This window comes from Anolis carolinensis, chromosome 3, assembly GCF_035594765.1.
Source record: "Anolis carolinensis isolate JA03-04 chromosome 3, rAnoCar3.1.pri, whole genome shotgun sequence".
NCBI classification, from domain to species: Eukaryota; Metazoa; Chordata; class Lepidosauria; order Squamata; family Dactyloidae; genus Anolis; species Anolis carolinensis.
In genome coordinates, this window is record NC_085843.1 from 24,760,484 (window position 1) to 24,778,176 (window position 17,693).

Consider the following 17,693-nt stretch of genomic DNA (forward strand, 5'->3'; position numbering starts at 1 on the left):
CATCCTTGTGCCTATTACTCCCGTCAACTAACAGCCCCCGAGAGAAATTACACTATTTGGGAGAAAGAACTTTTGGCCATAAAGGCAGCTTTTGAAAATTGGAGACATTGGTTAGAAGGGGCCAAATTTCCCATTGAAGTTCATACTGATCATCGAAATTTAGAACACCTAAGGACCGCACGAAAGTTAAATCAAAGGCAGCAGCGCTGGGCTTTATTCTTTGAACGTTTTGACTTCCAGATCCATTATGTAACTCCGGCTCAGACCAAGCAGGCAGATGCTCTATCACGGAAACCTGAGTATGTTGCAGGACGCAGAGAGACCTCAGAATCTCGATTGCTGCAACCCGAAAACTTTGCCACGCTCACAGTGGGAAACACCAAATCCACTTCAATTGAACCAACTCCCTCTAACCCAGAATCCCTTTGCGCTCAAGAAATTAGAGCCAGTCAACAGGCAGATGCCTGGGCTCAAGAACAGATTCGCCAAGGACTACGTTTCCCTTTCTCACTTAAGGATGGGCTACTATGCTACAGGAATCATGTTTACATCCCTCCAGGTCCCGGCAGAGAAAAAGCACTTCATCTGTGTCATGACAGCAAGTCAGCAGGGCATTTTGGACTTTTTAAAACCATGCACTTGATCCTACGAGATTTCTGGTGGCCCAAGATCCGCAAGGATGTGGAGAAATATGTCAATACCTGTCCTGTATGTCAGCGTTCCAAGACACGAAGGGAGAAGCCGTCAGGGCTACTGCATCCCCTTCCCACTCCTTCTCGCCCATGGGAGATAATTTCCGCGGATTTTATCACTGACTTACCACCCTCCCTTGGATTCACCACGATCCTAGTGGTGGTGGACCTTTTTACCAAGTTGGCCCATTTCATTCCCTGCAATGGTCTCCCCACGGCCAAAGAGACTGCAGATTTATTCCTTCAACATGTTTTCCGACTACATGGATTGCCCAAGAGTTTAGTCACTGAGCGTGGATCTCAATTCACCTCTCGTTTCTGGAAAGCACTACAGAAACTATTGGGCATAGACTCTCGTTTATCTTCAGCTCACCATCCCCAAACGGATGGGCAAACTGAGCGCACCAATGCCACTTTGGAACAATACCTTCGCTGTTATGTAAACTACCAACAGGACAATTGGGCTTCCCTATTACCTCTATCGGAATTTGTTTACAACAATGGTGTCCAGGCTTCAACTAAAGAAACCCCGTTCTTTGCAAACTACGGCTTCCATCCACGTTTCTTTCCTTCTGTCATTGAAACTTCAGAAGTCCCTGCAGCGGAGGACTGGCTGCAAGAACTCACAGTGGTGCAACAACTCTTGCACCAACAACTGGATCAAGCCAAGGAGGACTATAAACGCCACGCTGACAGCCGTCGCCAGCTGGGCCCCGAGATCAAGGTAGGAGATCGGGTTCTGTTGTCCACTCGCTTTTTGCCCTCCCACCGTCCCTGCCGGAAGTTAGATGCCCGTTTCATTGGTCCCTATCCAGTGGTGGTGCAACTTAACCCCGTGACTTTCAAACTCCAACTTCCGCGCTCCATGCGCATTCATCCAGTGTTCCATCGTTCCCTGCTCCTTCCGGCGGATGGTGTACGCCCTGATGCGAGCCGGCCGGCCCCTGCCCCTGTTTTGGTGGACGGGGAGGAGGAATTCGAGGTTCAGGACATTTTGGATTCTCACTTTCATCGCCGCCGCCTTCAATATCTCATTGACTGGGTGGGTTTTGGCCCCGAAGAACGCTCTTGGGAAGACGCTTCCACAGTTCATGCTCCCGACTTAGTCCGTCGCTTCCATCAGGCCTACCCTGCCAAGCCGCGGCCCCGCGACTCGAGGAGAGGGGCCATGTTTGAGGGGGCCTTGAGGGCGGGGATAGTGTGATGACTCATGGGCCTTGTAGTCCTGTTCCTAGTACTATTGTGGCAGACGAAGAGGAAAACATGGGATTTCCGCCGGTTCAGCCAGAGTCGGAGCCTCTCCACCTGGAGGATGTTTGCCCTCAAGAATTGAGCCAAACAGGCCTTGGGCAGAACTCCCCCCCGTTTCCCCGGAGGGACAATTATAATAGAGATAGAGGAGTCAGGGAGGCTAATCGCCGGAGCCTGAGAATCGCTGCCAAACAACTAGCTGATTAGGTCTGCTTCCCTTGGGAAATTCTAAGGAGTCATGCATCTGGACAGAGTTGGGTTTCGCTTCTCGTTCTCTAGGGAAAGTGTTCTGTTGGCGGGAAAACGAGACCCTATATAGGGGTTTTGCCGCAAGGGGAACCTTGCGGAGTCAATTGATCAGCTTGAGGAGAGAGATCATGTGTGGACTTCGTAACCCCAGTTCCTTGCTTCCCGGATCAAGTTCCAAGCCTGCCTTGTTTCGCGTTTTGCCACGGACCTTGCTTCATGCTTCATGCTTCATGTTTGCCTCGTTCCAAGTCTTTGATCTAGCCAAGAATCAAGTTTATTTTCCAGCCTTGTTGTCAAGCTACATTGGACTTTAAAGACTCTGTCATTTCCCCACACTATTGCTTTGCAAAGTGTGTGTTTCGGTCAAGTGGATTAAAACTTTGAACTCTAATATCTTATATTGGACAATACATTTATGGACTATAATTGACCTCATCTGAAAGGTCTGCTTCTGAACTATATTCTTCACTTGTTTTTATTGACTTTATATATTTCTTTAATAAAGATATTAGATAGATTCTGGCCTCTGTGTAAGGTTATTGGTGCTCTGCAGCCTGGGTCCTGACAATTCCGCCCTTCTCACCCCAAAGGGGACTCAGGGCGGATCACATTACACATATAAGGCAAACATTCAATGCCTTAACACAGAACAAAGACAAAGACAAATGCGGTGCTCCGAGCTGGCCTCGAACTCATGACCTCTTGGTCAGAGTGATTTGTTGCAGCTGGTTGCTCAACAGCCTGCGCCACAGCCCGGGCCCAACTGGGTTTATAAGCTTTCACTTTTATAGCTAAGGAACACCCTTCCTTCCTATAGTTTGTATATTATATTTATTATTGTTTTGTCAGTATCAGTTCAGAACTTTCTTCTGCTACTCATTCATGACAACATTTAAGGGCAAAGGGAAAAAAGATGTATTCTACCTATTTTGTCCTTTAAAAACATTCTATATTAAACATAAGGGCTAGCATTCTGTATTGCAGTTCCTGATTCATAAGTTACATTCACAAATCTGTAACTGTTCTGTATTCAGGAAGATTATGCTGTCTTACAGTAAATGTCCCACCTTAAATAGCCCACCTCAATAGACAGCACTCAGGTTCCACAAAATTCAGTTGCTGATCAAGAAAGGTAGATAACATTTCCAGCTCCCTTCCAACTTCAGCAAGGCTCTGACAATCAAAAGGATGGCTCCATCACTATTTCTTTTCACAGTGTCACTCACAAGTGGATAGGGGCTAGAAATGTCATCCTCACTGAGCCTCAATCAACAGCTGAATAGACCTCCTTTGCCTGACCTGACAGCTGGCCTTTAATGTCAATAGAAGGGGGATCAGTCCAGAAAAGGTTATTTAGTCTATATACTAGTGTATAGGTCAAACTCATGTATTGAGGGCAGATTTTGAGGCCAAAATTATGGATTTTGATATGACATGTGGGTAAGTCAATGGCCTTCTGGGTATAAAAGGAAGTGCCAGTGCTGCTGCCCCTAGGTGCCACTATTTTCCTGTCCATGTATTCAAAAAGGCCTTATTTTCAAAAGGAACCACTTCCTTCTTAGAGTAGAATGGCATAAGATGAGAGCTTTGTCCATCTCAGAAGAACTTAAAACAGCGGTTCTCAACCTGTGGGTCCCCAGGTGTTTTGGCCAACAACTCCCAAAAATCCCAGCCAGTTTACCAGTTGTTAGGATTTCTGGGAGTTGAAGGCCAAAAACATCTGGGGACCCACAGATTGAGAACCACTGACTTAAAAGAAGCACCAACCCTCTCTACTCTCTTGGTCCTCGTTTGAAGTGAAACCAAATCCATGTCTTTAAAAAAAAACAAGTAGATAAGGTTTCTAAAGCAAATGGGAAGTGAAATGGTATCTGCTGAGCTCTATTAGGGCACTTCCAGACAGCACCAAATCATGAGCTTTCCATGAGGGGCACAAAAACCAAGAGCAGGTCCGCACACAGACCTGTTGATCTCAGGATTTCTGCCTGCTAGGTTGAGTCTTGCTGCATTGTTATGGGATTTCGAAGGCTGCAAGATGGCCACTGTGGAACGTCCACCAAAAATGTTGGCCTTTTTTTAAAAAAAATTAAATGCGTAGATGCGAATATGCACATTGTTCGTACGAGTTTGTTCCTGGATAATACGTGCCTGTTCCTCATTATTTTTATCATAAAAACATGGGGAAAGTTGATTACATGGAAAAACCTTTGTGTGTCAGAAACTTCATTAAACATGTGGAGGACGAAGTTTCTCTTGCCAGGATAATGTTTTACCCTCTAGTCAATGGTTGCCATGTTTTTAGGATACAACCAATCAGGAACCAACATATACAACCTGGAAACAAACCAACCTAAAAAATCCCATATTTTCTGAGGTTAAGAACATACAGAGATTCAAATAGCCGCATTTTCATCTGGAACTAGGATATTCCCACAACTCAAAATCTCGCGTCTTTAGCACGTTGTAGCAATTTCTCCTGTGTTTTCAGGAGACATCATTTGACCACCCTCCATTTTGAACCAGGAGCTCCTGGGATAAAGGTACTGTATGGATAGGCCTTTATGCTGAGTTTGGTTCAGGATTGGGTCATGTTTTCTGCCATCACTTTAAATTGATCAGCTTAAAAGATACATGTGGTTTACTTAATTAAGGAGATGATTTGGACATCAGCAAATTATTTTCATTTATACAGAATTTCTATACTCTATTTGCCACAAAATAACAATATAAAACTAGTTGTTAAGAATGACACAGCTAGTTCCCTGCTCATGCAGTCTCTCCCAGAACCAAATAAGTATTTGGGATGTTGGGATAACACTAACAAAAATGCAGATTTCACATGAACAAGCCAGGATTGTTGAGTTTCTCAGAAATACATACAAGCTTAATATTTACATTTGTTTGTTTCAGATTGGTTACTGGAATGATATGGATAAGTTGGTTTTGATTCAGCATGAGCCTACATTGGGAAATGACACATCCGCTCTTGAGAACAGAACAGTCGTTGTAACCACAATTATGGTAAGTTTGTTTTTGTTGCATTTGCAAGTTTGTAAACCAAAGTTTCATCTGGTTTACCAGTAAAAAAAACTTGCCCATTCTGATATTAACAGAAAAGTAGAGGAGGAAATCGTTTCTAATTTTATCAAACTCTTTTTTTCTAAAAATCAAATCAGTACATGTGCTTTTGGGGATAATTTCACAATTCTTATTCAAATATTTCAGTTAGTACTCATAATGTGTAGTACTATATACCAATGTTGAAGACCGTGAAAGGATGAAAAAGTTGGCATTCTATAATTTAGCTTTCATTCTTTTTGCCATGCTTTTCCCAGTAACTACAAGAACATTAATTCATGTATCTCATTTAAGCAGCTTGTGGATATTTTTACATCTTGTAATTTCCAAGAAATGTACAATTCTTGATTCTTACAAGTATTCTAAATGTATCCAGTTAGTAAGCTCTTTTTAGAGGAAAGTATTGATTTGTTTATATGCCTGCAAAATGCATGTCTTAATTAGCGCCTTTTTACACAACTCCTTTCCTAGATACCAGATCTCATTTATTTTGCAATGTCAATACATCACTGCACATGATGCAGCAGCAACAATCTAGCCAAAGCATATTGATTTCAATGGATAGAATATTATTTGTACTCATTTGTCCCATTATAATACATGGGAAATAACCAAAGTGCAACTACTTCATTAACTCAAAGTTATCACTAATAAAAAGGGAGGAGCTATAGATCACAGGATTGCTTTTGCCAAAAGAAGCAGTCCCTCTTGAACAGAATAACCAATGCATTTGCTTTCTCTTTTTGTCAAGTGCCCTTTAAATTTGCTGTGTGTCAAAGCAGACTAACAAAGATGACCTTTATCTAATTAAAAAATCAGATTTCCTGCTCAGTTAACATGGCTCGTTAAATCGGATGTTGAGTTTTCTTCCTGAAATATACTAGTTAAGATTTGTTTTCAGTATAATGGGTTTTACATGGTGTTCCTTAACCAGATTTTGCTTTTAAATTATAAGTTTTAAATTAACACTGAACTAAAATTCAACCAAGGTCAAGTGTGGGATTGCCTTTCTATATAGAATTAGCTATTGTGTTGTTCACATAATTTAGTATGGTGATATGTCCATTGAATTCTGGGAAATCACTTGTTAAGGATAATCATTCTAAGATGGAAAAAAAAAACTAACATTCTGTACAGATATTCTGAGTGTAAGCCTAACCTAACTGTGTAATTCTCTTTTGCATGGGACTTATAAAATGTATTTTTCCTTTAAAAAAGACATGGTAATGGAAAAATCATACTTCAGTACAGTCCTCCTCTTTTCAGCCTCTGATGAAGAATCCTATTTTAAGAAATTGATCAAGGAAGAAAAGAGTTCCACGCTGCTGTGAACATTCCTAACTAAGGCTCAAGCGTTAATCTCCAGTATAGTAGCATTGAGATATATTTTTCCATATGGATTTCTGATCCTCTGGCTGGATGAACCGGCACTGAACCATCAAGGAAAACCAAAAAGCTCTGTGACTGTTCTGCAATGCCAAAATCATATGGCATTCAGTCTTCAAGGTTGTCAAGCTGTGAAGAAAAGGATGGGGATTTCAAGGTTCTCCAGTTGATTTTTCCCCCTCTTATGCCAATCTTTAAATTGAGGCTTTCATATATGTACAGTGGAAATTATTGTCAAGTACTTCCAAGTGAAGTCAAGTGAAGTCAAATGGGATATGAGGAAAGTGTCTGTGTTGTTTCTGTTAAAGCATTTTGATGTGCATATTAAATGTTATCTTGGCAAAAAAAAAACTCAATCAGCTTTAGGATGGCTATTTTATTTTCCAAATGAGAGAACTGAATGAATTTTATGTAGCATGCCAAAGCTTCTTGCAGCATGCTATTTTATGGTTCTAGGGTGGAAAACATTCTGAAAGAGGAGTATCTTATTGTATTTTTAATCTGTTCATCTCCTTTTACTATAGGGCCAATACAACACACTTCAAGATGCAGATGACTTTTGTCTCCTCAGTGATTCCCCAACTTGTCATAAATCATTAATTTAGACTGATATAAATGGACGCTGCTTTCCATTGGCATACACCAAGCAAAGCACAGCATAGAGTTCTTCTACATCATAGGCTTTAGGGAAATTTTCATTTTTATTACACAACCAAAAAAAGTCTTGATATCTTGGTTTTTAGGCCTGTTCCTGGGATTATTTGGGGTGCAAATTGCATTGGATACACCACATCAGCACTAGTTTCTTAAATAAGGTTATCATGAGTTTTTATGGGCAAGGAGATGAAGACTGGTATATGGCATATGTTCTGTATCTTAAAAACTAGAGCTAAAAGGGGTGAACTGGTGCCATTATTGGAATTAGCAGGTCAAATATGCTAAGAAACAGGTCTAACATTTGAGACACCAAAATGTGTGTTGGCCAGTATTATCTGAAGTAAAGTCCACTTGTTTAACAACTTCTTCTATAATGGGTCCAAAGCACCAAAGAGATAAGGCACCATGAGTAGCAAATCTCATTTCACCTCTGAGTAGGAATTCTTCCTCAACCCTGAAACTTTCCTTCAGTTGCCAAATTAATATAGTTTTGCAAAGAATGAGCCACTGAAACACATTTACACCTAGAATGCATATATTTGTTGTTTTTGCATCTCCTGGGGATTTTATCTGCCTCTCTTCTTTGAATGCTAAACACTTATCCAAAGATAATGTAATTGTAATACAAGTAATCTGAGGTCTGAAGGAAAATTTCATTTTGAGCACAGAATTTTTACTTGGGGAGAATGATCTTAATTAATCCCCTGCATTAACTACAACCCTGCAACCAGCTAATTTACCCAGTGGCCTTCAGCATCCCAAAGCAACAGCAATGGCTCCTTTTGACTCTGGCCATCTCCATAGTGAATTCTCCTTATATCATACATGTTTGACACAACTGATGCATGTATTGTAGTCATTTTGTAGCTATATTTTATATTGTATGTTTCTATGCTGTTGTAAACCGCCTTGAGTTCATTAGAGAAAAGCGATATAGAACTTTTCCAAATGAATAATAACAGACATTAAAGTTACCTCTCTGTGACAGAAATCTATCTGATGAATATACATGAAGTAATATGGTGGAGGTGATGGATAATAAAGGTTGCCATATTTGAAACAAAACCTCACAGAAACCAATGCATGCAAGTTAAAATAACAAATTGTACTCAGAACTGCTACAACTAACAATCAGATTTGTAATACGTTTGAGGAAAGTATTGCTTGTTGAGTACAAGTAACCTCACTTTGTTGCCCTAAAATTCTTGCCAGTAACCAATGACTCCCCATTGGGGCAGGCAAATCTTTGGAGTAAAAACTGTGAAATCAGGCTCCCATACATCTTTTTCCACTTTTTTTCAACTAAATATTGGTTGAAATGTCAAGCAGAAATTATTATGGTTGCTATTTTGGCTGATAAACTGTTGTAAAAGAGATAGTAAAGGTGGGCAGATCCTAGTTGATAAATCCACCCAAAATCCATGGAGTGGTGCATTCACCAGATTTTCCTCTAGAAATAAACTGATGTTAATTGGTTAACCTTTCAGCATGTATTGGGTGTTTGAATGTATAGTTTTGATCAGGTCCCTATATAACATAGTCACTAACTTCTCCAGATGTTAGACATGCTGCAGATCTAATGATGGGTGGGCAACATGTGCCATCAAACTTTTTTATGGTTATTGACTTCCTCCAGATTTCACCACCAGTTATCTGGACAAACTAAGTCAAGATCAATTTTCTTTATCTTTTAAATAGATCCATTACTACATTTTTCAAAACCAGAAGTGCAGAGGGGTTAAAGTGGAGGGAAGGTCATGTGGCTCAGGAAAATGCCAGGGGCAGAAAACTGACCCTCAGATCTGTATCAATTTCCCACTTCTTGAATAATGATCAAATCTGGAAACTAGTTTCATAGTGAAGCCTAGAACTCACAGCAAACTGCTTCTATCTCTCATGGGCTTGTGGAGAATGGTTGTCACATGTTGGGCCTCTGATGATGGTTGGACCAAGGGAATGTGCACCACACCTCACCCCAAGATCTTAAGACTCTGGCAGGTTCATACAGAGAGATGATAGTATTGATTCTTCACATAGGAGACTTTGACGCATCTAAGCCTAACATGACATAAAAATGTTTCTAGACTGTGTCAATAATTGTTCTCCATGTGTTTCTAAATGTAATAGGATTCACTAGAAGTCAGATTATATGTGTTGTCGAAGGCTTTCATGGCCGGGATCACAGGGTTGTTGTATGTCTTTCGGGCTGTGTGGCCATGTTCCAGAAGTATTTTCTCCTGACGTTTCGCCCACATCTATGGCAGGCATCCTCAGAGGTTGTGAGGTATGGATAAACTAAGTAAGGAAAGGAAAGAATATATATCTGTGTATAGTCCAAGGTGTGGCAAGAGTTCTTTGTCACTGGGAGCCAGCATTAAACATTACGTCAGGAGAGAATACTTCTGGAACATGGCCACACAGCCCGAAAGACATACAACAACCCAGTCAGATTATAGTTGCAGTAGATTCTGCCCTCAAATTTCTGTCTCAGGTCATAGTAGAGTATGCCTCCATCTTCAATACCAAAACATCTGGTATGAGAAGAGTTCACTTGAGTTGGCTTTTGATTAATAGGCCTCCTTAATCACATTCATTTGCCTTTGGCTTCCTAAAAATTAGGTTGTTTTATATATATATATATATATAATTGCTTAACTTTGAAGACAAATAGTGGCCACTGCTAGTTTACAAAAAATATTTTTATCATTTCCTTAAACCATGTAAGTCCGCTAATACGAACAGTTTAACAACAGCATAACTGCAAAGTCTTGTAAGTATGCTTTATTTTTCTATCATGGTTACCTATTTTTTTTAAAAAAAGGTGATAGAGTGACATTAGTTCACTCCATTCAATGATCTCTTCACATTAATAGAAAGTAAATTCAGTGCCAGTGAAAAATACTATTAGGTTGTCCAGGGCAATTTCCAAATAGAATAGGTTCTAGAATCAGTTATATATCCAGCTTTTGAATGTGTGGAAAACATCTCTGTCAGTAAGTTCTGCATGGATACTTTAATAAAGTACTTGGCAGTTTGCTTGTTTTGTATGCTTCTGTGCTTCATTTGATGCAAAGCTGTTTTGAGCATAGATGCCAAGATATAACAGAAATTGATTTATGCTTCCTAAAGTATATGTTCTTTCACAAAGAAAATTAATACAGTATATGTAATTTATTTTTTATTTTAACTTAACATGAAAATATGTCATTTTTGTGTGTATGTTTTTAGTGGACACAAAAACAGTTTGGATATAACAATTTAGTTAACATTTGTACTATATGAATTCTTCTTTTAATTATGTAGAGAATTAGATCATCTTCAATGTTCTTGAAGTTTTAAAAGGGATGTGAAATATACATTAATTAATTTACAGCTAGTTTTACATTTCAAGAACATTGCAAGTGTTTGAATGCCAAAGAACTTGACAGTATTTGTACTGCCTGTGTAGGGCAGTAGTAACTAATTATTAGGTACATTTGTTATCCAGTCCTGTGCCACAGAATCATCTTATGATATTTCACCTACATTTGCTGGTCATATAATAACATTTCAGCTATAATGGCATATAGTCTGTTGTCATTAAGTCCCATTGAATATTTCATTATAATGGGTATTTAAACAATAAGTTTTAACTTTGTAAGTAGTTGCTCAGAGTAATTGCCTGCAATGACTAAGGGGTCTTTATTAAAATCTGTGGATATTTTTTCTTCATCCCAGGGTACACAGGCATATATTTAAGCTAGAGATGTAAAATGTTTGCAGGCTAATTAACTCATACATTTATTTACCAGGATTAACCTAGCGTTGATAAATGTCTTTTCCATACCATGAAATTGTCATTATAAATTGAACACAGAGCTTATTTATGTCCAAATTTCTTTTGACCTGGCCAATTTTTTAAGATTGAAAGTTCCCCAGCTGTGTACTAGTAGGATTATGAAATATTATTCTATGTGGATAAATCTACTCTTTTAAACATGGCAGTGCATTTTAACTGTTAACCAATGTTATAGACATCTGCTTTCTGTAAGTCAGTCTTGTACTACTTTGACTTTCTGTGTTCAAGATATTGTCACTGGTCACCTGAAATGTCAATTTTCTGTGAAATTATATTTTGTAAACCTGATCTGGAGTGTTCTCATCTTACTTTAATTAGAAATTGTACCTGACCAAAGGGTGGTTGAATAATATACTCCCAATATACATTGGGTTTTGCAGTTATCATGTGGAAACATGAGATTGGATAGTTTGATGGTGCCCAGTAAATAATGCACTATGCATCCATCACATTATTTAGATTTTCTACCTGGTGGTGGCTATGAAAACCATCACTTTTGGATCCATTCACACAATATAATGTTACTATTTGGCTCATACTGTGTAGTGTCATCCTACTTTTGCCTCTTACCAATAGATTTTAAAGGATCTTGTATACATTTAAAAATATTTGTCCCAAGGCAATAAGTAAACCAAAGAAATTTGCATATACATACCATGGAAAGGTGAAGCTCTCTCAAGACTTCTAAAAGTACAGGCTATTGCAAGACATCTTTATATAAAATCTTACTGCTGGATTTCTAGAAGCAACATCAAGTATTAAAAAGTTTTAAAAGTTTCCAGTACTCTTATTTGGCCTAAAGAAGAAATGGGGTAATGCCTTAGCGCAATAGGATAATGCAATGAAAGGTCCAATAGAATATTATTATTATTTATAATAATAATAATATAATATTATTTTCATTGCACTGGTTATAGTGGCAAATAGTTGCTTTCACGAATGTTTCAAACTCCATAAATGCTGGGCATGAAAATCAGGTGGCAGAAAACTGAAGTGGTATGATGGAGGCAACCTTTTGAAACAGCTGATTTCAAATCAATTTAAGGGGGATGTCACTTAACAGTACTGCTCATTTAAATGGGAAGAGTTGAGCAATGAACATTAGAGCACATTTTAATTAAATAATGCACAAAGACTGTCATTCTCTGCAAAGATCAGTTATGAAGATCTTAATAATTCAATACATGACCACCATGTGATTACAGTGAGCTTGTTCATATAGGTTCTGCTGACAAGGAACACATTTAATATTAGCCTGTTTGTCAAAGAGCCCCTGCTCATTGTCACCAATTTCCAAAGTACAGGCATTGCCAAGTTACAAACATCTGACTCACATCCGACTCCTAGTTACAAACGGGGATGAGACAACAGGAAGTGAGAGAAAATCTACCCCTTGGAAGGTATATTCATTTTTGTATGAGTCTCCACTGCAGCTTTAGCACCAATCTTTGTTTGCATGACAAACCAAAGTTTTCAAAATTCAATTCTCACAAGGCTGGAAAGTGAGGTGAAGTCTTCTGAACAGGGACACAGATAGCAAAACAAACTAGCCAAAAGCTTTTTTTTTAATTAGTTGGAGTTACATTTACAAAAATCCACCTATTCTGACTTACAAAGAAATTCAACTTAAAAACACCCAGGGACTATCTGAATACTTATACATAAGCCCAGAAATGTTATTCAAAATTGACACACACAGAAAAAAACACTGAGTCGGTTTATCACAAGCCAATGTAAGTACAATACCTTAACACTTAGAAAGAAAAAGGAGCCATCCCTTTCTCTGAGTAGAGTGGCAAAAGGTGAGAGATCAATCCATCAGGGGAAAACCTAAAGGAAACACTAATCCCCTCCACTTTCTTTGCCACCGTACTGCTTCTGGCCATTTTAAATGTCTAGGTGGGAAAATGATAATGGCAGTGGCCACAGGCAATTGGTCTCCTTAGGTGGTACTGGTGCTTTCTTCCCTCCACACATGACATGACATGATGTGACTTTTGACTTTTTGCTTATCACATCAAAATCCATAATTTTGGCCTCAAAACCTATCCTTGACTTATACATAAAAATGGCTTATACATGAGTGTATACATTATGTTCTAAGGCAAATAAGTAGTTCACATTCGTGAAATCTCATGCTTACCATTGGAACTGAGAATATACTATGGAACAAGTGAACACCATCTTTCCTCGCCACATTACAGAAGAAAATGAGTAATGTAAGGGAAAGCTGCCTTCCAAGGAAGACACTATTTCCAATCACTCACTAATGATCTCCTAACAATCGTCCAACCAGCTCAAGGATTCACAAGAGCATACAAAGTAGTGGTCATGATGAAGTTGTGCTTCTAATAGTAAATGTTACCTAAGCTACGAATTTCAGATTCCATTATTGACAGCCCATTTATCAGTCATAATATTCACAAAAGACGTAATAAAAGTATTTAGCTCTCCAAGTAGCTCCTAAATCATGGCTCTAGTAGATATCTGACTGATGTTTTGTCTGTGTATTATTACATGATCTATTTAGACATGACACAAAAGCTGTAAAGTGAATGGATCAGAGGGCTACAATGGTTATACTTTGAAGATGCAACATTTGCCAACGGTTGCCACAGTTCAACCCAAATGAGAGTTGATGAGAAAAACTGAGGTGTGACTGAGGTACCATCATGAGGTAACTATTGGCAAATGGTGACTTTAATGACAACAACCACTGTGCCTCAGTTTGGTCATTGAATGAAAGAGATCAAAACACCCTTTGAATCCTTATGGTATTTCAATTGATGCATCAGGTGATATGACGTTGCTGCATCATGATGTAATTGAATAAATCAGAAATTGATTTAGTGCCAAAACTGAAATGAAGAACATTTAATTAACATATTCCACAGTTTTTGTATGCCAGAGTTCTCCAAATAATTCTATAAAATCTCTGTTTCAAAATATATCTAAAAAAGGAAAGCCTACAAACAGCTGTGAGTAAGGGCAGCCAATACTAGGATAGATAAGCAAATAGTCTGACTGTAACACTAATTCATACATTGAGTTATTTTTGAACTCAAAAAACTACTTTTTAACTACCATGTCTACCTTGCATGGTCTTTGGGTATCAAAAAACTACTTGAAAATCTCTGGAAATATGTGGGGAAAGAGACATTGTTTTTGGACATACTCACTTATCCAACATAAACGGGCCGGGAGAATGTTGAATAAGCGAATATGTTGGATAATAAGGAGGGATTAAGGAAAAGCCTATTAAACATCAAATTAGGTTATGATTTTACAAATTAATAACCAAAACATCATGCTATATGACAAATTTGACAGAAAAAGTAGTTCAATGCTATGTAGTAATTACTGTATTTATGAATTTAGCACCAAAATATCATGCTGTATTGAAAACATTGACTACAAAAATGTGTTGGATAATCCAGAATGTTGGATAAGCGAGTGTTGGATAAGTGAGACTCTACTGTAGTTAAGTTTTCAGTTAAATTGTAGTAAGCTTGGGGAAAATCATTTGAAATACTTGAGAAGACAAGCATCTTGATCATATGCTGAACACTGATCATTCAATAATTAAACTATAGTAGTCCAACTATTTTAGTGAAGCTAAAACAAGGAAATTTTGAATCTACAGATAAAATTTTATTCCCTATTTTTTTTTACATTTCACTTACAGATATGACTTCAAGTATGTGTGTATGTGTGTGTGTGTGCATGTGCGTGTAATCTAAAGTGCACTTGATTAAATGAATTGTTATCAAAAGGGCATTGATCTAATGGTGTCCTTGTTTATTAAATTCTCTTTGAATTTCGATATTTAATATAATGAGGAATAAAATTAAATTAAATGGTTCATTCCTATTGTAGTTGCTAGGTTTTATTTGTCCAATTGTAATACTGAGTTTATTGAATTCCAATACTTTCTTCAAAAAAAATTAGTTTTTCATAATATGCAAAATTATTTAAAGTTAGTTAATCATTTATATAAATTAGTCAAGAAAAATGCTTTAAAATCCTATGTGATAGTTTATCATTGCACAAAAATGATATAATTTCAAAGAATGTATTTTTTATAAAACATGGAACAAATGTACAGCATCTATGTTTGGTTTTATATCACCATGTATATATGCTGCTTTTGATTTCTTGTGGATCTCTTTTTCCATTTCGTGACAACTCTGTCAATAATATTTGATGTGGCCTTTCAGAACGGCATAACCGAGGAGACCATGCATTCCTTAGGACAGGCTACACTGTATATTTCTCTTTTACAGCTCTCCTTTTTTCGTTGTAGGAAGCCCCGTATGTTATGTGGAAAAAAAACAGAGAACTGTTTGATGGGAATGAGAAATATGAAGGATACTGTGTAGACCTGGCATCGGAAATTGCAAAGCATATTGGCATCAAGTACAAAATTGCAATTGTCCCTGATGGAAAATATGGAGCAAGGGATCCAAACACAAAAATATGGAATGGGATGGTGGGAGAGCTGGTATATGGGGTAAGCACATGAATTTTTGATGCAAGATTTAGCCTAAAATTTTCATAAGCACAGTGAACGTACCCGCATTTTGGCATACATTCACATTCACAACAAATGTTGGCAATCCCAGAGGAATAATCTAAACATTATTTTCAAGATGTAATGGAGATAAAAGAAATGCATATTGTATGCTGGGATCTCTTTTATAAACTGTGCCTGGTTGTTCAAGAAATGCTTGACTTGGAAAGAAAATTTCATTTCTGTGATAGAAGATTCATTAAAACAATTTGCCTTTGTATGAGTCATTTCTCAAAACATTTAAACCAGTAAATGTAAAAGCTTCTCTACAATTCTCCTTTTTGTCACTGAGAAATGCATTTGACTCTATATGTGAAGTACTGTGATATTAAAATCATCACTAAAAGGAACATTCCGCATTCATATTAGAAAAGTAGATTCACACGTATGCATTTATTATTTCTGCCCCATGCAAACACAGATACACACACATTTTCCACATTTATGGGAAGGGTTTAAGTCATATGTTTTACATTCAAAAATTCTAAATTTTTGTCCAAGTGGGTTTATGGAGCACACAACAGAAACAACAACCGTAGAAAAAATCAAAAGCAAAAATATGATTGCAAAAAGAATTGCTTCTCATTGTGTTCCAAAACCATCAAGAATCAGCGTCAGTCACTGTAAACCAGTGGATCCATACATATGATCATCTAGATGTTTCACTGCAGCTCATGTCAGACCTGGCCAATATAGACAATGTTGGAGTGATAGGAGCTTTAATCTATTAATATATGAGGACTATGCTATAAATAATAGTGTTCTAGATTGAGCAATTATTTCTATTCTTTTGTGCGTATTTTATGCATTCCTTGACTGAATTCCCATTCTCCAGAAAAGGGCTGGGATCCTTCATTAGTGCATGAACATTCTGGAAAAGAGGATGCTGATGTCCACTATCATCTTTTTTGGAAGTCAGGGCTAGAGATGCTTCAGGAGCTAACTGGCTGATTAAGTTATTTGGAATTTTGTTTGTTTTGTATATTTGGAGTGGAGGATGTTCCAAATAATCTCCAGGCTGATCAGCTTTATGCACATCTAAAGATAATCATTGCTATGAGCGCTTATTCAGAATTAAATCTCATGTATCTGTCTTACTCCTGGCTAAATATGGATGAGATTATAGCCTCTGTATCCCATCTTCTAGCTACTGAACCCTGCTGGAGACAGTGAACCCTACCTTTTGATAAAAGGACAGAAAAATTAACTGTTAATTTAAACTATATCAACCTTGAATTTAGTAGCTATGAGGAGGGGAAGAAATGGAACGTATATTGTGTAATGAAGAGATCTGGACAAAGTTCTCTAATCATCTTCTCAATCCCTTAGGGTTTGACCTACTTAATAATTCTCAACAGAACTAATAAAACTGTTGCCAACGAGAAATGTAATCTGCATTAATAACTAGTCGTATTGGTTATGCCCCGGTGGAGAAGTGCATTAAAGCACTGAGCTGGAGACCGAAAGGTCCCAGGTTCAAACCCCTGGAGCGGCATGAGCAGCCGCTGTTAGCTCCAGCTCCTGCCAACCTAGCAGTTTGAAAACATGCCAATGTGAGTAGATCAATAGGTACCGCTCTGGCGGGAAGGTAACAGCGCTCCATGCAGTCATGCCAGCCACATGACCTTGGAGGTGTCTACGGACAACGCCAGCTCTTTGGCTTAGAAATTGAGATAAGCACCAACCCCCAGAGTCGGTCACGACTAGACTTAACGTCAGGGGAAACCTTTACCTTTTACCTATTGGTTATGCAGTTTACAACATCATTAACCATTGCATTTCATAAGTGTGCAATTATTCAATTGCAAGGTGAACTGTCAAAGAACCATAAACATGAAGCAGTTTACTCAGAGGGACATTGTCACACGAAGCTAGAGATTCCTGCTGATTTTCTCATCTGTGTAAATGGCCCAAAAGTCTACAAAATTATCAAATTTTTATTGGTGAGCTTATTCAGCAAAGTACTATCTAG

At 38.0% G+C, this 17,693-nt stretch overlaps 1 protein-coding gene across 12 annotated transcripts in view; it reads left to right on the plus strand.

The window, feature by feature from the left end:
• gria4 (glutamate ionotropic receptor AMPA type subunit 4) overlaps positions 1-17,693 on the plus strand; it is a 328,810-nt gene that overhangs the window by 265,914 nt on the left and 45,203 nt on the right. For 11 of the 12 annotated variants that reach the window (XR_010004061.1, XR_010004060.1, XR_010004063.1 and 8 more), the window contains exons 9-10: positions 5,103-5,213; positions 15,455-15,661. Coding sequence is in view for 8 of the 12 variants with exons in the window: in XM_008108041.2 (XP_008106248.1) it covers positions 5,103-5,213; positions 15,455-15,661 (318 nt within the window). In the remaining 4 variants the exon portion in view is untranslated. Of the gene's footprint in view, positions 1-5,102; positions 5,214-6,536; positions 11,440-15,454; positions 15,662-17,693 lie in introns of those variants that run through there. The other variant, XM_008108042.3, reaches the window with a different exon arrangement.